We start from the raw sequence: 24791 nt of genomic DNA, 5'->3' as shown, positions 1-24791 counted from the left end.
GGGAAGTTAACGTCTGTGTACGCAGACTTATTTTAAGTATAGATCTGCGATGCTATTCGAGAAGAAAAAGTCTTTTAAATAGCCAATAATAAACCATAAAACAAGTTATATGTCTTGTTATATTAATATGGATTATTGGCACTTGGTGGAATTTGAAATTTGGAATTCCATAGTATTTTTTAATGAATAGAGAGAGAGAGTACACTCACATAGTTCTTTACACTTTTGCTTAAAACTAACCACGACCAAACCCCGTAACTTCGTTACGCGTGAATTTTGAAAGTAACTATTTCTAGATTGCTTATCAAATTAAAACATCGACTAGTTATAATTTTATTATACTATTAAGATTCCCGATCACTCATATTACTTATCAAAGCTTTTATTCATGAAATGAACAAAGAACAAGATCTAAAAAAAAACTTATTTTGTAACCTTTCATGCTAAATCATTTTACATGTCCCTTTGGGAAATTTGTTCTGTTTCACAAATATTATTGTTGAATTTCAGAATTTTGTTTTCCCTATTAAACCATATAAGATTACGATGAGCATATTCTTCAAGCAATAAATTAGTTATTCGCTTATCTTATCAACTTTATCATATCTACTCATTGCACTGTTTTAGCGCGCACGTTATATGTATGACAACATCATGAAGTACAAACAAACAGTGTCTATAGTCTACATTTTATCTTTAAATATAATCCCACACTTATTTATTGATAAACGTTTTTTATATTATTTTGTACTAACTGAAATTGTCGGTAATATAGATACAAAACTCCGAACAGCCATCTAATAATTTACATAGAGATGCCTCGTTTACAGAAGAAATACGTCTAGCAAAACGTGCGAGAACAAAATGGCAGTCGGAGGTTGATTAAATTATTTAATATAAAAAAAGTGGAGCTTCTGGTAATTATGGTAGTGGTCAATCTTCGAGTGTTAGCAGTCACATACATATTATTAGTAACGCAATTACTTAAACAATTCTAATCAAATAACCAGTGTTACAAACATAAAACATTCAGTTTGAAAGTCTTAAGCATTATACTTTCGCACTTTTTATAAATATAGATACAAGGGCAATAAATCAATTCTCCGACTCAAGGAATAAGCGAACTAATGAAATTGCGGCCATTTAAATCTTGCGTTTATTAACATAATGCAAATATTTTGTATTAGTTAATTGGTTTTATGCTTGATCTTTATTATTGACGAATAAAATCTTTAATTAATTGAAAAAGGAAATTAACAATATGTTTAGATGTTATACAAACCAAATATTAGATTTTTATATTTTATGAACAATCTAATAAATTATACGTATGCAGCACATGCCAGGTTTTTTCAAGTCCATCGACAAAATAAACTTTTTTTGCACAGCTTGATTTAGTAAGACAGATATCCAATTCCAGCATACCAAGATACTTGTTAGTTGTAGTTTTCTTCTTCGGATAAAAATTTGAGAGTCGCCAATTTAGAGAGTTCTATTATTATTATTACCATGAGTATCTGACAAGGACACAAAATTGCAATGAGTCATGGATATTCAAAGAAACAAAGTGTTGCAGTAGATATAAATGATGTCACAGCAAATTAATTATACAGTGGATTAAGTATGCTGTTTAGTAATTGATTATAACCGATTTCTTGTATTCACTTAAATAACGAAAAGGCGTATTAAGTAAGTTCGATTCAATAAATAAATAAATAAAAGTTTCTGCTAATATTATAAGTACAAAAGTTTGTAAAGATGTTTAGATGTTTGTGTCTAAAAAATAATAACAGGAAAACATTATACAAAATAATGTTAAAAATTTGTTTGTAATAAGTACAATGTACCCTAATTTAGGACAAAACCAAAAGTGCGATGAACTTTGAAAATTCCCTGTATCTAAAAAGGAGACCCGGTAAAGAGCATTGAGCCATGCTTAGTGTTCCTACAATAGGCATGGCTCGTTAAGCAAAGGTCTTGCTTACAAAGTGGTTTTGATAATTTTTTTCAAACAAAACAGTTTTTGAGCTCATATTTGATTGACTATATCTCGCTAATTATTTAGTAGTAAGTTATTATTGATAACTGCTATAGAATCACATCATTTCAAACTACTAAAAGTATAATATATTTGTGAGACCTAAAAATATACTTCAGATTTCATAGATTGTACGGGCGAATAGACAAATAAGTCGATGTAGTTGTAGAAAAAAATTTGCAACTACAAAAATTACCGAGATTGCTTTTTATGCTGTAAATACTGAAAGATATAATACATCTCGATTTAGTTTTGCCAAAGCTTAACGATCCCTTTGGGTGATAATAAAAAAGGGTTGAATTGACCGTCTTCATCGAAAACCTTCATATGTTACAATTAGCGAACAGTTCAAAGAACGTGAAATATTTAGTTGTGCAGCATTATACAAGAAAGTGCTATAAATCAGGATAATCAGGATTATATATAATAGGGAAGTTATCCATTTCTTTTACTCCTCTAGTTCAGTATAGCATTCGTCGATTTGTCATTTAGGTACTCTTCTTAAGTTATAGAAAAATTTTGACTGACTCACACATTGACTCACAAATTAATGCATAGCAAAAATTTGGCCTGAAATGATGAATTATTCATGGTGAACATGTCACGCGGATATAGTTGCAGGTAAAATATTCTCTAAACTAATATTATAAAACGTGAAAAATTATTTTTTTGTTCCTAATGGTCGAAATATACTTATTTTCAAAATTCTTTAACCTATAGAAAGCTATATTATCAATGAGTAACATGAGCTGTGTTATTTACAAAAAAACAAATAGAGATCCCTAAATTTACTGCAACTATCTACCCTTACAATATCGGGACGAGTTGCTAGCTCATTATAAACTCACATCTTTTTTAGACACAATTACATGTTTGATAAGCCACAGACCGCCACTTGCCTCTTTAGCTTTCTCTACATTCGTAACCTCGGTTATTAGTGATCTTCATTGTTACATTTTATCTATTTTGACTCATATGAAGAGATAGTACCTACTTTTCATTTGACTTGTCTATAAACGCAAATTTGACTACCTTATGACGAGAAGTTTCAAGAGGCGAAAGTGGTTTTAAAGTTATAAATTCATTAAACGTTCCATACAATTTTATGTAAATAACCTCATTACCTAAATATTCTGCAAAGCAAATAAATTAATAGGTGTTTCAGAATTATGTGTTATTTAAGCCTTAAATTGGCAAAATGAGGTTACTGTCTGTCTATCTGAAAAAGTCTAGTAAGCCTTTTACTTATAAAGCTATTTCACGTTGATGATTGAAATTTTCCAAATTTAATACAAATTACATAAAGTTTTTCTTCTTAGACTTAAACAGACATAATGTTGAATCTAATGCTAATTTTCAACTTCGATTAGTTTCAGTACGTTAAATAAGAAATAATTACATTTTTAGGTCATTGTGTTGATTGTTGAATGGAAGCCTTTTGAAGCACGATCAATATGTTGATGGACTTATAGGCGAAGTGACGTTCCCCATTTTGTATAGTAATTTTAATAGGTACACTTACAATTCTCCGCTGTACGTATAATCATTAATAATTAATGAATAATTTCTACTACATACAGGGATTGAAATTCATTTAATGATGATCAAGCCTATCATCATGACATTGATATTATATAAGATTTAGTTACGCTTGCATGAGTATTTGAACACAGGATGTAAAGCCAAGGAAGATCATGGTCTCTGGTAATTGCGAGAACGACTATTCTACACTCATGCAAAAACAGTTGTGGATAATTTTAATGATCTACTATCATGTAATAGAATTAATACTGTAGTTCACTACCCCGTCCAGAAGACAGATCGAAATTTCAGTTCATGCGAATTCCAAATAGGTAATCTAGGTAGGCAATTGTGAACGAATCTGCGCACATAGTATCTACTTAGTAACGATATGATTATACCAAAGTTTTCTCAAGTAAAGGGATTCGAAAAAAGTTTCGTAAAATAGGATAAACCATTACTAACACCGTTTAAGTAATTTGCTGACTGCCATTCCATTTTAGAGTTAGAATTCCATTAAAGCTGGAAACAGCCTGCCATAAAGCGCTCCAATTAAAATTATTTATTGCTAGTTATTATTTTATTGGAACAACTATATAATCCTTAATTAATGTCTTAGAAATATTTATACAAATAAAAAAATATATGAGAAAAAGTCTTCAGTACAAAAAAAATCTTCTTTTGCTAAGACCATTGTTTGAATTAATATTAAGCACTTTCTAATTTATACTTACGAGTATTACTCGATCAAAATGACCCTTGTCTATCTTAGTGCTATGTTAATGTTAACAAAATGTTTGCGTAACTGATTAATGATTTCTATCGCAACGACTTCTGAACGACCACAACCGCCATTCCGATACGAAGATAAATTCGATCAATGAGCACTCCTTAATGTTGCTGAAACTGGTCCCAATAGAATGACGTATCTCCTAATTGATACAGTTTTTTTACATTGGTATTTACTGTGAGTCATTCCAGATTAAATACGAATAATCTGTCCACACTAATTATAAGAAGTCAGATCCTTACTAAATCTTGATAGATTTTGTTCGTTGTTCGTAATTCGTTGATACGAACAACCTAAATCGCTCGCCTAAAATTTCTGTTGCAGGGTTCTTTTTTTACATAGCTATTTACTATGAAGGGGTTTCTTAGGAGTCTCGTGAGAGAGGGAATAACGGGTTCCACGCAGGCGATACTGCGGTAAATACCTAATAATCAACACAATTAAAAAGGATTTTTCCAAAATACATTTTGCAGAATTATATATACTTACTTACTGCACTTATATAATTGTGTCGTTATACATATTTGTTAATTGTCTTGCTTATTTCCCATATTGTTTAATGCAAATAAAGTATACTCATTCATTCATTTATGAGTTAACGTTCAGTTTAACCTTTCAATTCCCAAAAGCGTCGTAGAGCATTTTAAAGATATAATCCTTTTTGCTTTTTTTTTTTTGTTATTTGCTGATCAAAGCATTTTGATACTTTATATTACAGACTGTAAGTCTTGTAATAAATTGTAATATCATCATCATCATCATGGCAATCTTTAACTCTCCACTGCTGAACCTAGACCTCCATCTATCGAAGGCTTTGCCAGTAATTGCCATGCTTAGCAGGCGGGTTAGCAGCCGCAGTTAGGCTTTAATGATGTTTTAAGAGACGCTGCTGCCCATACTTCTTAGGTTCTCTTAGTCGCCTTTTATAACACCCACGGGAAAGGAAGAAGTGGCTCATTCTATGTCAGGATCACACGGCAAAAATTAAAATATATTAAAGTTAAATAACATTTATTAAATTAACATGTAACATATATCTAATCTTGGAAAAAATGGTTAAAAAGAACTGGCTTATTTGTTGTTATCTTACTAAAAATATTTAATATCAAGATACTTTTTTTTAATATTTGTTTCCTAATAACGATAGACTTTACCAGTAATAAACTTTTTTACCCAGAATTACAAACAGACGGCTAAACTGACGGCCTACCTGATGCAAGTGACACCAATAATAATGACCTTGTGCATTGCTACTTATAAGACTAACGTATTATTCCTTTTCAAAGATTTTAGACAATGGATAGGCAGTACCTACCTAGATTGGTTGGTTGTTAGTCACTCACAATATTTTAGTTTCGGATTTCGGCATAATTTTTTGATTAAAGATTGAGGTTGAAGATCTCATTCCAAAAACAAAAATAGTCCAATATTTTTTAATTTTTTATTAAGTTTAATTGAATAAAAAATACTTCTGTATCTATATTTAAGCGTGATTTGCATCAACTTTAGAAGTCAGTTTTTCATCTGTTAATATTTATCAATAATAATATTCTGTTTTAATATTTCGCTGATAAATTATTTTAATCAAGCTAAAACATTTTAAGAACCCTAACAAAATATATACGAGTATGACAAAATATTCCTGTTAGCGTGCATTATGTGTGCAAAATTTCATTTATATCCGTTCAGCTTCACCCGATATAGTAGTTAATACAAATCGTAAAAACATATTCGGAAACGTTCACGTTGAGTATCATTCTCTTTGAAATATTGAAATATTAAATTTAGTGTATAAATTCATAATGCCACGTATAGAATATTCAATCAAAAAAACTGAAACCTAAATATTACGCGCCACTAATATTATAAATATGATCATATGTTTGTTTATTACCTCACGGCCCCATAACGAGTGTATGGGAGTGGTATTCACATAGTAGTATTAGGGATGAAGTAAGACATAGCTAGTTTTTATCCCGGATAAATATAGTTTACTACTGTAAATTGATCGCTAAAACCCAAACACGACAATAATACATAACAGTTATTATATAATAATGCTCTTCATTAGAATTAATAAATAAAATTCACTTCCAGGGCTTGCAGATTTTTGAGATTTGTGGCGCTATCTGGATTGCATCCAATTTTATGACTGCACACAACACTTTTGTTCCAGTATAGTAATTTATTTAAGATATTAAAATACAGTCTCTGCCCCAGCCAAACGATATATCCTGTCACGTGGATGAAATCGCGGTTAAAAAGTAGCTTCATATATATTGTTTAACATTTCGTGAATAATATTTGAAATAGATATGCCCGCCATTACAAGTTAATTCTGTTGACTCGTGTATCTAAAACTTAATATTGTATGTATTGCCAACACTAATTATATTTTTTTCTAATTATCTAATTTTATTTACAGTACAAATGCAGCCACCACGGTTCAGCATGCAGCCATCATCATCAAATAGTATAGTGAGAGAAGGCACAACAAAAATTTTACAATGCTCAGCAATAGGTAAGAATAAGCTCTATCATTTATTCATTTATTAAAAAAAAAATTAAAAAAATACAAACATATATATGTGTTCTCATATGTTGTTCCTATAGGAATACCTCAACCTATGTATCGGTGGTTAAAAAATGGCGTGCCGCTTGGCGATTACTCTTCCGAAATATTTTATAAGATACACAATACACAACGACAAGACGCTGGAGCTTACCAGTGTATCGCCAAGAACGATGTCGGTGCAATTTTCAGCGAAAAGAATAACATTGTTGTCGCTTGTAAGTAAAGTGCTCTTTGAACGACTTACTTTCATTACGGCAATTTTGTGCTAAAAATAATTTTCTGCACTAACATCTTTTAACATAAGATCTTTATTTAAATATATTTCCTTATTTTAAATGATATAGGTATGTATTACTTATTATTTAGTTTATATTGTTAAATTATTATGAGCGTTGTGTAGCTTTCAATCAGAGTCTAGACTATTTAATCTTAGTTCATAGAAATATTTCAAGCAGCGGAGCTTTTACGATTTTCGTATACCAACATTCGCTATGCTATAGTTATAGTTCATGTAAACTTAATACTCAAGTTATAGTTTGGTACTTACATTCCTCTGCAAATTAAATTAGGTACATTTTTCTTTATATTGTTTTTTTTTTATAGTATTATTAAAATATTCATTGTGCTGCGCTACATTACATTGTCTTTCGTTTTACCTCGAACCCTAAATCACATCGATTTATTATTATTAACTTATCCCTGATTCTAATTTTGACTATTGACCCGATCCCAATTTGTCCATACTCCTGTCGGTGACAGCTAAATGTTTAATAACTCCCAAAATAGGTATGCACATTATAAATTTACAATAATGTTTTAAGCATATGTACATATTATTAATATGTATATAGGTTTTTTTTTTCCATATTTATAGTCAATATAAAATTACAAATATCTTTCTTTAAGTTTTTCTATTATAACATACAATGTTCATTACTACTTACAATAATATTTATAAATGTAATGATATACAGATATGGGCGTATTCGAAAATGTTTCTGAGCAAATAGTGACTGCGGAATCGGGAAGAGCCGTTATATTAGATTTTCCACATATAGAGTCGGAACCTTCACCGTCAGTGATCTGGCAAGATGAAAATGGAGCTTTACGCTATGATCAAAAATATGCAATTACTAATAAACACCAGTTAGTTATACTATGCGCTTCACAAGAAGATGAACGAGCTTATAGGTAAATATCAAGCTATTTAAAGCATTTTTTTTTTTACATTTTAATAGTGAATTCAATTCTAAATATCCACACAAAATTTTTCAGAGTTAGAGCTATTAATACTCAACTTGGCAAGGAAGAAAATAGTCCCTATATAACGTTAAACGTATTTGGAGACGATAGTAAGGAAATTCCACCTGAAATCATTATTAAACCACAGGACACTAAAATAACCAAAGGTCAAGAATATACAAACTTATATTGCGTAGCTAATGCTAGACCCCTTCACGAGCTAGAAACTTTGTGGTTCAAAGATGGAATTATGATTGATTTAGCCGGAATCACATTTGACTTAAATGACCAGTGGAACAGAACTCTTAGTCTTATATCTGCTAATCTGACGCACACGGGCCAGTACATGTGTCAAGCGCGGCTTAAATCGGGAGGATTTGCCACAGTGTCGGCCTCAGCAACTGTTACAGTTTACGAGAAACCTGTTTTCTTAACTAATTTAAAATCAGAAACTTTCGGCGAATTTGGAAGTATTATAGTATTAGAATGCAATGTTCAAGGCATTCCTATACCTAGCATAACTTGGTATAAGGATGCTAAAAAGATAGCTAGTGTGGGTGTCGAGGCAGCCAATAGTGACAATAGCGATGTAGACGACAACGGCGGCAGATACAGGGTGGAGCTGGATCGTTCTCTTGTTATCAGAGACCTAAGAATGGAAGACATGGGAATATACCAGTGCATCGCCAACAACGAGGCGGGAGAATCATCTATTTACACTTGGTTAAAAATTAAAAGTAAGTAAATCGTTATATAAGCAGTTTAAACATAGTAAGAAAGATAAAAACTATAGGTCTCTTAGATGTTTAAGAATAGGTACATATTTTCCGATTTCTTAAGCAACGAGCTTCTCATTTCGATTTTTAAATTTCAATTACTATTATTTATGATGACAATGCAAAATGCATTTCAAAATAAAATTTCAAAAAATTTCTCTAAAATAATTTATATATTTAGTATTATAAATTTGTCGGGGAACTTCGAACATAATATTTAGAGAACTTTTGAAAACTATAATAAAGTAAGTTTTAATAAAAGGCAGACTTTTAAAATATCTCTTCATTTTTATTGATGATATAGTAAAAACATCATATACGAGCAGAGAGTAAGTACAGATTACTCCTGTATTTTACAGCCCTAGTAGGGCTCTAAATATATACCCGTTAGTAATCTGTCCTTAACTCCCCTTGGTGAACAATGTAAATGAGAAATAAATAATCTATAACTAACACTCGCAACTATCGTGCAGCAAAGGAAACTAGGCGACTTCCACGCAGTCACATGAAGTTAATACGAATGAGGACGACAGATAAAAAGGCAAAAACGTTCAAATTTGATACCGGCAGTAAGCAAATTGATATCGTTTTTGCACATTTTAGCGATTATGTTTTTATAGCACAGAGTGATTGCAAATGATTGCTTCTCAAAAATTTTTCTTTTTCACGATACAGGTCCAATTGTTTTTTTCTTTTATTTTGTTTATTATTCAATCCATTTATTGGTAATTTACATGTTAGACGTAGACGTAAGTAATTTCTTTTAATATTAACTTGTACAGATCGTTATTACCTGTTGTTTAGCGTTAAAACCAATTTATTGATATTGCATGATGTAGTTATTATAGGAATTATGGCAAATAAAAATACTTTCTGTTTTCTAAGATATCTTTAACATATAAATTAGGAAATTGTATTTTTAATGTTAAATGGTTTAATGATAATTAAGACTCATTCATTTGCTAAGTAGAATACGCTATCTCCATAGTTTGTAACATAAAGTATGCCTAACCAGCAAACAAGTCTTATCACCTTCAGCAAACAAAGAAGACTTATCATGTAACGTGACTTGTTTTTGATAAAAATACACTATACACCAGCCTCACTTAGGAAAACCAGAAAACGCTTATTATATTTAACTATGAAAATTTATGTAATTATATCGCACACTATCAAATCAAATTTTTTAATATTATATTATCCGTTATTTTAAACATACTGATTATAATTTATTTATTCTGTGCAACATGTACAATCTTGCAAAATATTATTATTAAATGCTAAAGTTTGTGTATATTCTTAAATGTTTGTGGCACAGCTAAAGTTTAGTACACAGATGAACCGGTCCCAGATTACAGACAAGAAATACGAGGGTCATTCACGTGATATTCTTTAGGGTCCGAGTGCACAGAGGTCGAAATCCGGGTATTCGCTAGTCTTACTAATCCTTATCTTTACTAATGTTTGTTACTGACGAATATTAATAAAATTCGGTATAAGGATGGTCTATAGTTATAGTAAATAAATAGGATAAATTTTGTACGAATTTATGCAGATAAACAGAAAATTTCTATAAGTAATAATAAATAGTTCATACAATTACAACTAGTAATAAATGTAAACGGCACTTAAATAATTCGTAAAAGTAAGAATGAGATCAGATCTACAAAGTTCAAAGGCTCCTTTGCATATTATAACGAGTTAATGAGAAATCTACGGATATTGCTAAGCTTAGAACGATGCCTGACGCTTTCTTCTAAAGCTCAAATATTTTGTCGTGCTATTTTCATCCCTAATTCTATCAAGATATAGAGTTCACCTAAAATGTTACCAAGTTATTAACATTAATATCTTGTCATTTTCTTATCGTACCGATCCCTAAAATGGCTTACCTAGAATTTAATTCCCGAAAAAATTAATATCCTTACAGTTAATAGTTTTCATTTGAAAGTGTATGTATTCGTTTGTCACGTTTACAACTATACTATGAGTACGTAACAGATAGGAACGAAAATTTATATAGAAGTTACTTAAAATCCAAGGATAACCATAAGACATTATTATTATAAAGTATGACATCACTAACACTTGTATTACTCTAATTTGGAATTCATTCCAATCCTTTTTATTATTTACAACTTAGTCCAAGTATGTAGGTATAACCTAGCCTATAAATATTTTAATCATTTGACATCTTTAGGCTTCGAGTTTGATCACTACAAATTTTTATTCACACTCATTCTGATCTTTAATTGTGACGATGTAACAATCAAAACATTGAACACGAATAAACTCGTATGCACTTATCAACTAAAACTCAACTAAAACTAGTTTATCTTCGCTTCGTAGTTAATAGTAACGTTTATTTATGTTATTATTTATTTATATTGATTATTATAATAAATTTGTTTGAGTAATAAATTAATTAAAAATAAACCGACTTAGGACAAGTCGTCGTACACGCATTGTAAGAGTTCTGTAGAGTTTCTGTGGTTTTTAACTTGTTTGTTCATATAATGTGTATAATTGTAATATTAAACAAAACTTTAAGTTCTCATAAAAAAAATCTTTACAAGTTTATTTGATGAGAGTTAAAGAAATTTTAACTTAATCGATTTTTTTTTTTATATTTATTTGTAATACTCGTCAGTCTTATTTTTTCTTTCTGATGCTGTCTTTTACAGACAGATATGAACAAAATAATAAGAGTATATGAATAAATTCAGTTATAGCCATATAACTACGGAACCCTAAAACACGTCACATTCTTAGTTTGAAACAATTTAATATAATTATAATTTAACGTGCATGATTTTTCTACAATGTGTGTATACTAATATTGTACCTATGATTTGTGTGGCTAGAGTAGATCGTCTACTAACCATAGTGTGTGACTGTAGCGTCCCCGCCAGTAATGCAGAGCCCTCCAGCCAACCTGACTGTACTTGATGGGAAAGACGCCACAATTGCTTGTAGAGCCGTCGGTGCCCCGACTCCCAACGTCACCTGGTATTTCAATGGTGAGTAAACACTCCCCTGCACTTTATAAAATTCCCTATGAACAGTACGACATGCCAGATGATCGGTAGAGCCGATCCGTATCACTACAAAGACGTATCAATAAGTTAGTCAAGGGAATTTATCTGAAAAACCGAATGGCTCGGTGCTGAGCGATCGGCTCTATTGATTCTGTACCAAATCATATAACTTTTTTTTTTCATTTCATCCATTTTTTTATCGCTATACAACATTATGATTAATAAAATCAGAGCTCTGAGTAAATATCTGACATTAATATTACTTATGGTAGTTTTATATGGTCTACTACAAGTAAATGAGCAATGCGTACCTTGTAATATTTCTAGCTAAAGTTGAAATAACTTGTAAGATTTGTTACGCTTGTCTATGACTCTAGAGATTTATAATCTAACCTGAAAGAACTGCTTCGGACGGCACAGTATAATTGTGACGTCCATGAAATCGTCAGTATCATAGACAACATTTTAACAATTCCTAATATCGGCAATGTGTTATTTTTAAATGCCTACTGTCTAATATTTACATTATAGTAATTTAATAAAGTGTATAGCCAATTAAAATAGGTAGATATACGAATAAGTATAAATTTATTACCTGTTATTTTGTATCAATCGTAATATTAGTAATATGATTGTTTCATATTAGTTTTGAAACACGTTGGAAAAGCAATAAGAAATGTAATATGCTTTAGTGCTGTACGGTTGACAGTTAACTTCATATATTCTAGTCACGCAATAATAATAAATCAATGGTCTTTAACTGCCAGGTTGTGTGGTGGCGTCTATACTGATTATTTCAATCAATACATACGAGTATACTATAATCTATGGAGTATAACTTTTATATACTTATCCCTTATCTAAGATATGGCAATCAACAGATTATTACAAAATGTTTTTTATTATATAACATGGTTTAAAAAGAGTTTTACCTTTCTACTTCGTAAAAAAATATGATCGCCAATCGATTTATTTCATCGTTTTATGGTGGATGTAATCAAAAGTAACACATAAGGCCATGAAGCAGTGCTCTAACTTCTACATATTTTTCTTCCAATATAAATCACCACAATTATTTTATATACCCACAACAGAGTGGTAATCATACATACGATCCCACCGATGTATAAACCATAGCCTACGAATGTTTGCTGCTATCATGTGTGTGTTTTCAAAATTTCAGCTTCATAAAAACAAATTTAATTTCTAACTCGAATTAGTGTTTAAAAATATACATCTGTACGAAATATACATCTTAAATTTTTTTATAAATAAGCTCTTACTAATATAATAAAATTCTAATTAGATGACATGGAAACCATTTAAGAAAAATTTATATGATAGATTTTAGTAATGGCAATAGAAATTAAACAATGTTTTTTAGAAATTTTGTGTCTGTCTGTATATTTGTTTTGACATCATGCGAATACTGTTGCACCAAATTGAGTGCGGTTTTTAGATTTGTGTTCCTGAAGGTTTAACTTATCTAAATGCGCAAGAAGTTTCGGGCAGAAAGCTAGTAATGTACAAATTTTAGTATAAAATATAAAATTGCAGACAGAGCCAGTTATGATTATAATATATAGTATATATACGTTTATACTCAATATTTTAATAGATATAAATTACACACACACACATATATATATATATATATATATATATATATATATATATATATATATATATATATATATATATATATATATATATATATATATATATATATATATATATATATATATATATTACTTTAATGTCTAAAAAATATATATCTACAGATTCCCTTATTATAAACTTATCGGGAAGATTGCAAGCATTAGAAGAAGGTGATCTATTAATTACTGGAACTACTACCGCGGACACTGGAAAATACACGTGCCTCCGGTCAAATGACGCTGGCAACGTTTCTGGAGAAGCTTATCTCACTGTACTAGGTAAGTTATTGTAAGTTTAATAATTGTCATATTATTTAATTTAGAAAAATTGTATTACTCAACTCACTCGACCCGCCTTCTTATTTGTGTCCGCAATTTAATTCGTATAATAAACACAAATGTATGAATGACAATTAAAAATTACATAAATTTATTTTCATTTATATATTACAGTAAGAACGCAAATAATAGCTCCGCCGGTGGACACGCGGGTTCTACTTGGTCATACCGCTACCTTACAATGCAAGGTTTCCAATGATCCCAATGTGAAATATAATATCGATTGGTTTCACAATAAACAGTGAGTATTTTACAGTTCTGAACATTTGTAAGAATATATTATAGAATCGTGCGTGTATTGTTATCATATTTTTTTAATATGCCGTTATAATAAATTAACATGAAAAGTGTTGTAATTATAGCGGTTGAAATAACTATGGTATGCGATGTTTATCTGTCCTTAATATGTGCGACTCTAAAACTTTCGCTGTCTTAATACATATATTACATGAAAACGAAATTATGCCCGCAAAACTTTTCTTGTTCTTTTTATCTTTTAAGTTGGTTTGTAACCGAAAATAAAATTTTATTATTTACGACGTAGTTAAATATTATTAAAATAACTAAGTACTGAACTTTAGTATCCGAGTTTCACTTTCTTTAATCGAATTCTAAAAGAAAGTGCTTTTGCAATTATTATTTAATTCGTTCATGTCGATTTCGATTTATTGACGATAAGTACGCATGTGTACATTTATAGTAAACTATTTTTACTTAAATCACATGTAAGTCAATAACATGTAAATTATGAAATCGGTTGTAATGTTCAAATTATGTATTTTAAAACTACCAAAATTGCTACTGGTTCATATCAATTTGAAGACTTACTATAGTTTTATAGCGAGTCTGCAAATTGATACGAGTAGTAATAATAAATAAACTTTGTTACTAAAAATTAAGCTCAAATTTTGATTTGATCCGTAACATTTGCTGCACTAAAACTTCGGTGTATATCGTGCATGTGTTTATACCATTCGTGTGATTTTTTAATACCTACTATTAGTATCACAAAGAATTTAGTAATTTTTAAATAAAGATAGTACATTAAATAAAGGTAGTTATAGTATATTATTGTGATATCCGTAATGTTGTTTATATTTACGTATAGATGACGGTTACTGCTGTCCATGATATGGACGGGCTGCGTCCATATCATCTTTGCCATTACAAAATCCATAAAAAATATTTTCCGTTTATATGTATATATAATGATTTCTCCACAACAAATTTAATTGATATTGTAGGCCTATGACTGTCGGAACCCGGGTGTGGGTCGCAGCGGACGGCGCGCTGCAAGTGCAGGCTGTACGTGCCAGCGACGCGGGCGAGTACACTTGTGTGGTGACGTCACCGGGCGGTAACCACACGCGCCACGCCACACTGTCCGTCATCGAGTTGCCTTTTGCACCCACCAATGTCCGCGCTTCTAAGCTCGAGGAAGCTTCCCAAAGAGCTGTCAACGTCTCCTGGACACCAGGCTTCGACGGAAATTCACCTATTCAGAAATTCATAGTCCAGAAACGTGTTGTACCCGAATTTGGTCAGTATAATAAAAATAATTCTCTGCTAAAACTTTAAAATGAAAAATATTATCACGAGCTCTTTTCATTGTAACTAGGTCCTACGCCGGATCCGTTATTGAATTGGGTAACGGAACCCGTAAATGTGTCTGCGTCCCAACGCTGGATTCTATTGACCAGTTTGAAGGCGGCTACGTCGTATCAGTTCAGGGTGTCCGCCGTGAACACCGTCGGAGAAGGGCCTGCCTCCGACCCTACTGATGTTTTGACACTACCCCAAGAAGGTATATTTCAACGATTGAGTCAATAATTTGTGTTAATGAACTATTTCGCTACATAGTAATTAATATGCTTCTAATCGGCACAATGTTCGATAATTATATAACAAATATATTCGTATTCACAGCAAAGATGTAAGACTAACTATAAGTTTAAAACTTCTTTTAATGAGAAATTTCCTATTACCTACTCGTATAACCTAGCTAACTTGCACTACTACATGGTTACATAGATCATCAGCACTTCATGACTTAACGAACCTATGTATTATTAAACTTCGATGTATATTTTAGAACATAAAAAAAAATTAACAGTAAAACATTAGTCCTACTTATTACAACCCAACACAGCAAACAACTTACATATTTCAGTTTGAACATTAAGGTTCATGTTCTATGATAGCTTCATGTAAACCAGTGATTGGTGTATCAGATGACTGTAAAATATATTTACATGATACCTACTTTAAGTGTAAATTTTGAAAGACGAGTTGCTTGCTGTACGAAAGAAATATGGTTATAATAAGAAAGGAACTCATAAAGTATTAATAATTTTAGGTATTATTGTCTAGACAATTATTGTGTCATTGAATATTTTTGTTATTGTATATTCATGTATTAGAAATATTTATTATATTTAATATGTACTTCCGAAGTATGATATAGACATAGGTATCGTACGTAGTAGTGATTTAACGCTAATAGTTCTAACACTAACCGAGCTGGCAAAGTTTAAGCAAGCATTTCACTACAATAATTGTGTTTCTTTGTGATCTAGCAGCCAGCGATATAATATGCTGCCAAGGTATGAATTACACTACAAGTAGATGGCTTTTATTGTAATAATTTATTTTATGGTGTGATCAATCTATTATTTATTTTTTATTAACTGCATTTTATTCTTTTTTTAATTTTTTGCAAGAATTCATTTATTTTATTGAAATTTGCGAAATAGTAACGATTCAAATTAAAAAAAGTGTTAATTATTTAGTCATTCGCGTACATTTTTATCGATTAGAAGACTTTAACATCTGTCATTTTTAACTAAACTTTTAATAATTTTACTTTTTGAGTGCATCAGAATCTATTGTTTTTTTTTATATTCTATTCAAATAAACTTATGTTGTATCTATGAGTATTCATATATACAAAATAAATACGCCTTATTTTGAATGTGCCTACCAGTTGTAAACAATATGATTTATTTTATAAATATTTTATTAATTTAATCGTTGTGATAGATGGATTAAGGTAAGGTTGCTTTAGTCGTACCACCACCTTAATCGTACACGGTAATCTTAAATAAATGTTGGCTAAAATTTAGAATTGCACCATTTAATGTCGTCAATCTGAACCATTTAGTTGAACGAGCAAACCTCGTATAGGTTTGGATGTATGGCTGAACGACTTCATAAAGCGAAAATAATTAAAAAGTAAATTTTGATACAGTTTTCTATAAAAATTTTCACTCATTTATATAAGCTTTATATGACAAGAGTGTGATCACTATATTTTTTCTTTGTTAATATCTACTTATAATACTTATTTGACAATCGTTTAGCCATACTCAAACGGTGGAACTATTTAAAAAAAATTAAACTTAGAAGAATCTGCTTCTTAAATAGTACCTATGCAAAATACTTACTGATACGATTTAGGTTTAGTAATTAACTTAAATTTTGACCAGGTAATAAATATGGCAAAGAAAAAATACAATATTTAGATCGTACAATAGTTGCGTTGTTACCAACAATGGTTGTAGCTCCACTAATAGTTTCATCATCATCATCACCATTACCACCAAAAAATACAACTCCACCCTTAACACCTAGAGATTCAATGCCGCTTATCATTCAACCTGGATCTTTCACAATATCGTTCAAATATTTTTACAATATCATATTTCACACCATGACAATAAAAACCTATTGATACAATCACTTGAACAATTATATCTCATGAGCCTTGCATAAAGTCAACAATAAAAAAAGAATATACTGAGCCAGTAAAGTAATTAATTTGAGTCCTTTCTAAAAGGAAATGGAAACCGAGGACAATATAAAAGAAAAGAAAAAGCCTGCATTACATTTAATAAAAATTAGTTATTATGTACTCACTAAAATTTATGTTCTAAATACGACTAAGGCTATAGATTAAAAGCTCCTGGTCGCCTAATTGTATGAATTAGCCTTAATCGTACCGTACCATATAAAATTTTCAATTTTCTATGATTTTTAATTAAACGGTAACTAAATAAATATTTAATACGTGCAGATTTCTATTTCACTAAATATAACAGTATTACTTTCTTAGGGGATACGACTTGAGCAACTTTGCCTTACTACTGAGTGCGTGTATACCAATATAAATAATAATATTCTTCCTTAATTATCTTAACTTCAATCCAATAATTAGACACATGAGAAAACAAAAGTTCAAATACGTGCAAATTATTCCAAGATTAAAGATAGTAAATTATTTGAATGATTTACTGCAGGAAATTAACTTAGATAATTTTAATGTACTTATATGCAAGTTCAAACTCGGCATAAAGTAACCACGCATGCGTGCTCCAGTGCGGTGGTTTTTTCTATTAAATATTAATCATGTATATTTATGTTCGTCTTTCCAAGCTCTGTTTCTAATGATAGGAATGTTTTTTCGAATTATAAAATTGGTACTTATCAGGTTTTCTATATCTAATTTATGTATTATTATACTTCTAGTTCAATTAATTAAGTAAGGGCCTTCATTCTCAATTGCGCACAAACTTTTTATATCAATATTTATATTTTACTAACATGAGAAACCTGCTAGATTGGAGAATTTTTTTATGTAAATTTTATTTTGACAAATAGTATTTGAAAAAAATCACATATTTGATCGAAACTGGCTGTCCGTGACATAAACTCAGCCTTACATAATAATTTCATGGCAAAATGTTTATTGAACACCGTATAATTCATACATTTTACAGCACCATCAGGCCCCCCTGTGGGTTTCATGGGATCAGCGCGCTCTTCGTCCGAAATAATAACACAATGGCAGCCACCTCTTGAAGAGCATAGAAATGGTCACATACTGGGCTACGTCATCAGATATAGACTCCGCGGCTACGATAATAGCCCATGGACTTACCAGAATATCACAAATGAAGCACAAAGAAACTATCTAATACAAGACCTTATTACATGGAAAGACTATAATGTGCAAATTGCTGCTTACAACGATAAAGGCGTAGGAGTCTTTTCAGACAGCTATACTATTAAAACTAAGGAAGGTGTACCCGAAGCACCACCAGATAATGTCCGGTGCGAACCTTTCAACTCAACGGCTATCACTGTGTGGTGGACACCGCCTAACCCACAGAAAATCAACGGTATTAATCAGGTAAATATATTATTAACATATTAAAATTATCGCGACTAATTTTCCGGTGATGAAAAACACCAATAACATGGAAAATTGGTTCCTAGTGACGGCGGCACGATCGCCGCTTAGCACGTTGAATTCTACTAAACGAAACGAAGTATGTGAAGAGTTACGTTTACTACAACGGCAACAGTCTACTACTGTTTCTACTTTATTAAAGATTATAGTCATTATTCATCATTTCAGCTTTCCCCATAAGGGTAGTTTTGCCAGTTGTTGCCACACTTGGCAAGCTGGTTGGTAACCGCAATTAGGCTTTTAAAATATTTTAAGAAAGACACTGCTGCCCATTCCTCTTCCTTAAGTACCCTCAGTCATCTTTTACGACACCTATGGAAAAGAAGGGGTAACCTATTCTATGACGGAACAAAATAAAATGAAATTCGACAATTTTTTATGTATGGTTGAAAAAATTTTGTCGAATTTCAAATCATAAGTAAATATAGTAATCAGATTCATTATGGATGCTGATTAAAAATTAAATATACATATCTTACTGTCTATTTTGATTTTCTGATCACGTCTGTTTTATGACCTTTTTATATGGTATGATAAAGAAATTATGATTTCGGGCATCATTTTATGGTCTGCAATGTGAGTTGTAACTCTAGTATAGTCCCTATCGTTTTATTGCAATATTTATTGCTGTGGTCTCGTAAACTAATGTCTAATTTATTTTTATATGAACACCTCACGGGAATAACGGTTTAATTACCTTTTCGTGCAACTTTCAATTGTTCGAGTAAATTGCTTTTTTTACGAACTTACATATCTTGTTTTAAAATGAGTCCTTCAACGCGAGTCCACAAGCGGCAATAACTGCTGGTAATAATACTATCAGACGGGTTGTATGTTTGATTGCAATCATTATACTGCAATGGAAAATATCCACCGTTTTGTTATATATAACAGGAATAAAAATAATCTTATTTTTATACACGTAGAAAAAAAAACAGTACTTATTTGTCAGCGTCTAATTAGGGAGTAGTTTTCTGCGATATACGAGATGCCGGACTTGACTATTCCTTGAGTAGGATGCAAGTTATAGAATGAAATTAGAATTACTTTCTTTAAACTATAACCTAAACCAGAGAGAGAGTTTGTACAAAAGACGTTTGCTTGGATATCTCTGTCCCATTCGTGTTTCAACCGTGGAGCAGTTGTGTTTGCATGGCTGTGTTTCGGTTTGAAGGGTGGGATATGGGTGTATCATGGGCGAAACAGTATACTCTGTTATGTCCATGGTACTGCTAATGTCTATAGGCGACGGTTGCCACTTTCCATCAGGTGGGCCGTCAGCTTGTTTATCATTCTAAGTTGTATAAAAAAAACCTAAAATAAATATCTCTACCGTTTATTATATTAGACGTATTATTTATTATTTTTATATAACCTTGTATATTTGTAATAACCAATACGCATTTAACAATATACTTTTTTTTTATTGATGTTATATTGTAAATCTTTTGTTTAATATATAATTTATAATCGTTAAAATCTTTCGTCATATTTATTACAGGGTTATAAAATCCAAGCATGGAGATGGAGTGATGAAGAGAACATGAATGTGGAACATAAACTTGTAAGCATTCCGCCAAATCTGCTGGACCCTCTTACCAAGCAATCTGCTGTCATAGGCGGGCTAGACAAATTCACAGATTACAACATATCAGTTCTGTGTTTCACTGAGCCCGGCGATGGACCTCGCAGTGATTATGTTTTAATCAGAACCAAAGAAGACAGTGAGTAGATATATATGAAATATAATTAAATAAATTAATTTGATATTATGACTCCATGAATGAACGTAAAGTTATTTCAATTATACGTCTATTTTTTGAATGCATGTTATCACTAATGTATTATCAAATATAATAATTATTTCCATCGTATTAAATTTTTATTTGCATTTACAGCACCAGATGAAGTAGGTAGTCTACAATTCGATGACATATCAGATCGCGCAGTACGCGTCTCATGGACTCCACCCAAAAAATCAAATGGAATTCTAATTGGTTACAAACTGTCTTACCAAATAAAAGACGATGATAATTCATTTAAAGAGGAGACACTGCCACCTAATATCACCAGTATTAAAATCGAACACTTACAGGTAAGATAAGTATATTTTTTATATGCCTTAAACTGTTCTTTTGTTACATCCTTAAAATTTCTCACGCATTATACGAAACAATACATTTCCGAGCATGAGAAATACGAAGCATTAACGGTAATAATGTTAATACAAAACAGGGTTACAGTGATGATTGAGGAAACCGGTAATTCTACCAATAAATACAAGACTGAATAAAAATAGGTTTATGAGAGGAATTCTGTCCAATTAATCTTTAAGATTTTAAAATTTTCTGATAATTCCAATATAATTAGTACATCGATAACTATTAATCACATCGGGACTAATGCTAGGTAGACACGCTAATATAATATTTAATCAGTTAAGCTTCAGTCAAGTGATGTTATTATATTCTTGTTGAAATCACAGTGTAAGGAATATGAAAAATAGAATCCTTCATACTGTGTTGAAATGATAATTTCATGTTAACGGACGCAGGGTCAAAAACGTATGGTACATATGTATATTTCTACTATTGGCACTGCTGCACTTGAACAATTTATACGAAATTGACGTTAGATTTATTATCATTAATCATTATATGCTGACCTGATCTATCGATTGTATTTATCACTAACAATACTCTTTTATATGTATGTAGTAAAATAGACTAGGCACTCTATGAGGCGAGTTACATTTGAATCGTATTCCTCACAGGCCAGCACGCACTACCTACTGACACTGCGTGCGCTCACAGCAGTAGGGGAGGGCGGCGCTCGCTCAGCCACCATACAGTCAGGTGTGGAGCCGGTACTACCGCACGCACCGCGCAACCTCGCGCTATCCAACATACAGGCCTTCTCTGTACTACTGCAGTTCACGCCCGGCTTCGACGGCAACTCCTCCATATCCATGTGGACCGTTCAGGTACATTCTCTTTATTTACTTATTATTACTCTCTATCAAAAACTTATTTTACATTATGGTAATGTGATAAGTTGGTATGAGTAGAATAGTTTAGGATAAGTATTAAATACAGGTTTGGATATTTATAAAGATAGAAAAATATTCAAATATAAGATGTGGATGGACTGTGTGAAATTTTTATTTATTTAAATTTTAATGCACAATTACGTAAGTGTACATATAGCGGATTTAACACCTAATAGCGTTCTCTACTAGTCAACCATGAGGTAAGCAGAAAATTAAGTAGGTGATGCATTTACTACTAAAATATGTATAAATATTGTTACATACATTACATACATATGTACATCCATAAATATGGATATGAAAGATTTACAATAAATGCGAATAGAGATGAATGAAAAGAAAAAAAATTATACATTGTTCCTTTTATTGACCGATTATAAATGTACGCTTGTTTATTATACGAACGTTGTATTATTCAGGCCCAAACAGCACGCAACTCATCCTGGGTGACAGTATACGAGGTGAACGCGCCGGATGCGCAGTCAATTCTGGTGAGCGGCCTGGTGCCGTTCACGACGTACCGGCTGCGGCTGATTGCAACCAACGTGGTAGGCTCGTCGCCGCCCTCGGAGCCGTGCAAAGAGTTCCAAACCATACAAGCGCCGCCGCAACACCCGCCGCGCAACGTCACCGTGCGCGCCGTCAGCGCCGATATGCTGCGCGTGCGCTGGATTGTAAGTATACACTATATATGTAATACATTCTCTTCAATCTTATGGACGCACGTCACTTGTCTTCTTACGTCAAACTGTTTCTGTGATATCATTACTGTTTACCAAGATAATGCTATACCTGTTTAAAGAAGCTCTAGAGCTTTTTGTGATTTTGTAGGAGCGACTAAAATGTCACCCTTAGGTAGAATATATTTGATAAAATAAAATGACTGTGTACCAAGAACTTGTTAAAACTACTTGATTTTTCTTAATTTAAAAACTTCTTTAATATATTTTCTTTATTTTTGTGTATGTAATTTTTTTTATTTCACAGCCTTTACAACAAAGTGAATGGTATGGTAATCCTAAAGGTTACAATATCACATACAAACGAAGCGGGACCAACGAAACATTAAATATCATCATTGAGGACCATACAGCCAACTCGCACGTCCTCTCCGACCTCGAGGAGTGGTCGCTTTACGAAATTCAAATGACTGCAATCAATGAAGTTGGGACATCGACAGAGAGTCCGATAGCTACAGAAAGGACAAGAGAAGCTGGTACTTATTTTAATGTTAATTATAAATATTGTTATGTATTCTCGGTATCGATAACATAGTTGTCTATCAATGCAAATAAGAATTATAAAAAAGTAAAGGCTACTAGGTTTTTTGCAATATAACTTTAGTGTAACTATAATATAATAATTAAATTTTCAGTGCCATCCAGTGGTCCAACGGACGTATCAGCTAATGCCACCTCATCTACCACTGTGGTCGTTCTTTGGGGAGACATTGCAGTACAAGACCAAAATGGTTTAATTGAGGGATACAAAGTATGCTACGCGGCGATTGTACCTCCACCACGGCCCGAAAACCAGAATGTGGAATGCCAAGCTATACCATCTAATCAGACGCACACTATAACATTGACGGAACTCAGAAAATATGTTGTGTATCAAATACAAGTATTAGGATATACGAGATTGGGAGACGGCGTTTTAAGCGATCCGCCCGTCACTGTAAGGACTTTTGACGACAGTAAGTATAAATAATTGTACACGTCACACTTCTTGTTTAATCTCTTTGTTATGTTTTTTTTTTGCCGTATGATCACGACATAGAATGAGCAACCACTTCTTATCCCGTGGGGTATCGTTAGAGACGACTAAGGGAATTTAGTGGTCGAGTGTTAGGTCTCTTAAAATACCATCAAAGCCTAACTGTAGTTGCTTACCAAGCCTTACAAGGACAAGAACCTATGTCCAACAGTAGACAGTTAATGGCTAATATAATAATAAACTTCCTTTTTACTCTTTTTTACGTAAGTTTTATCATTTACTAGTAATTTAAAAAGAAAATGCGCTTCTTATTAATAATAAAGTAATAATTTTTATTTCATCACAGCTCCTGGGCCACCATCAAATGTTTCATTTCCTGATGTCACATTCACAACTGCTCGTATAATTTGGGATGTACCAGAAGATCCTAACGGTGAAATATTGGCATATAAGGTCACTTATCATCTCAATAATACATCACAGCACACATTCTCCAGGGAGTTTCTGCCGTCGGATCGAACATTCCGGTAAGTGAAATTGATTTATGTATATTTTAAAATGAATGAGCATACTAGTTGTAACAACGCTGCTTCAAAATAACGCGAACTACAATGAGGGGAAAACAATGTAAATTGATTCTTAATATTATATGTATAGAGTCCGTTGTTGCTTGACGGATGCATTGTCTCATGTGGATTTAATGAACCTTTATTAGTCGTCAAAGTATTGTATTCTCTAACTATATATATAACATGAATGATTATTGTGCATTGTACTCGCTGCGGCCAGAGTTGGGCGCGT

General features: G+C 31.8%; 1 protein-coding gene and 1 long non-coding RNA gene across 3 annotated transcripts in view; one reads left to right on the top strand and one right to left on the bottom strand.

The window, feature by feature from the left end:
- The window catches only part of LOC128200636 (uncharacterized), a 28046-nt gene extending 16136 nt beyond the window's left edge, over positions 1-11910 (bottom strand). Inside the window, exon 1 of the long non-coding RNA XR_008252826.1 lies at positions 11825-11910. This is a non-coding gene — a long non-coding RNA (uncharacterized LOC128200636). The remainder of the gene's footprint in view (positions 1-11824) is intronic.
- The window catches only part of LOC113517548 (protein sidekick), a 61626-nt gene that overhangs the window by 17401 nt on the left and 19434 nt on the right, over positions 1-24791 (top strand). Inside the window, exons 2-19 of one of the 2 annotated variants that reach the window (XM_031912512.2) lie at positions 6775-6870; positions 6963-7139; positions 7899-8115; positions 8200-8903; positions 9416-9511; positions 11843-11962; positions 13762-13917; positions 14092-14218; positions 15222-15517; positions 15596-15781; positions 18753-19165; positions 20727-20949; positions 21124-21320; positions 21999-22208; positions 22694-22948; positions 23262-23490; positions 23650-23970; positions 24337-24517. In XM_031912512.2, the coding sequence (XP_031768372.2) occupies positions 6775-6870; positions 6963-7139; positions 7899-8115; positions 8200-8903; positions 9416-9511; positions 11843-11962; positions 13762-13917; positions 14092-14218; positions 15222-15517; positions 15596-15781; positions 18753-19165; positions 20727-20949; positions 21124-21320; positions 21999-22208; positions 22694-22948; positions 23262-23490; positions 23650-23970; positions 24337-24517 (4204 nt within the window). The remainder of the gene's footprint in view (positions 1-6774; positions 6871-6962; positions 7140-7898; positions 8116-8199; positions 8904-9415; positions 9512-11842; positions 11963-13761; positions 13918-14091; positions 14219-15221; positions 15518-15595; positions 15782-18752; positions 19166-20726; positions 20950-21123; positions 21321-21998; positions 22209-22693; positions 22949-23261; positions 23491-23649; positions 23971-24336; positions 24518-24791) is intronic. The other variant, XM_026902250.3, reaches the window with a different exon arrangement.

The sequence above is a fragment of the Galleria mellonella genome, unplaced genomic scaffold, assembly GCF_026898425.1.
Source record: "Galleria mellonella isolate WM207_F2 unplaced genomic scaffold, CSIRO_AGI_GalMel_v1 utg223, whole genome shotgun sequence".
Lineage (NCBI taxonomy): Eukaryota > Metazoa > Arthropoda > Insecta > Lepidoptera > Pyralidae > Galleria > Galleria mellonella.
Note: the sequence above shows the minus strand (reverse complement) of the source record. Positions and strands in the feature narration are given on the sequence as shown.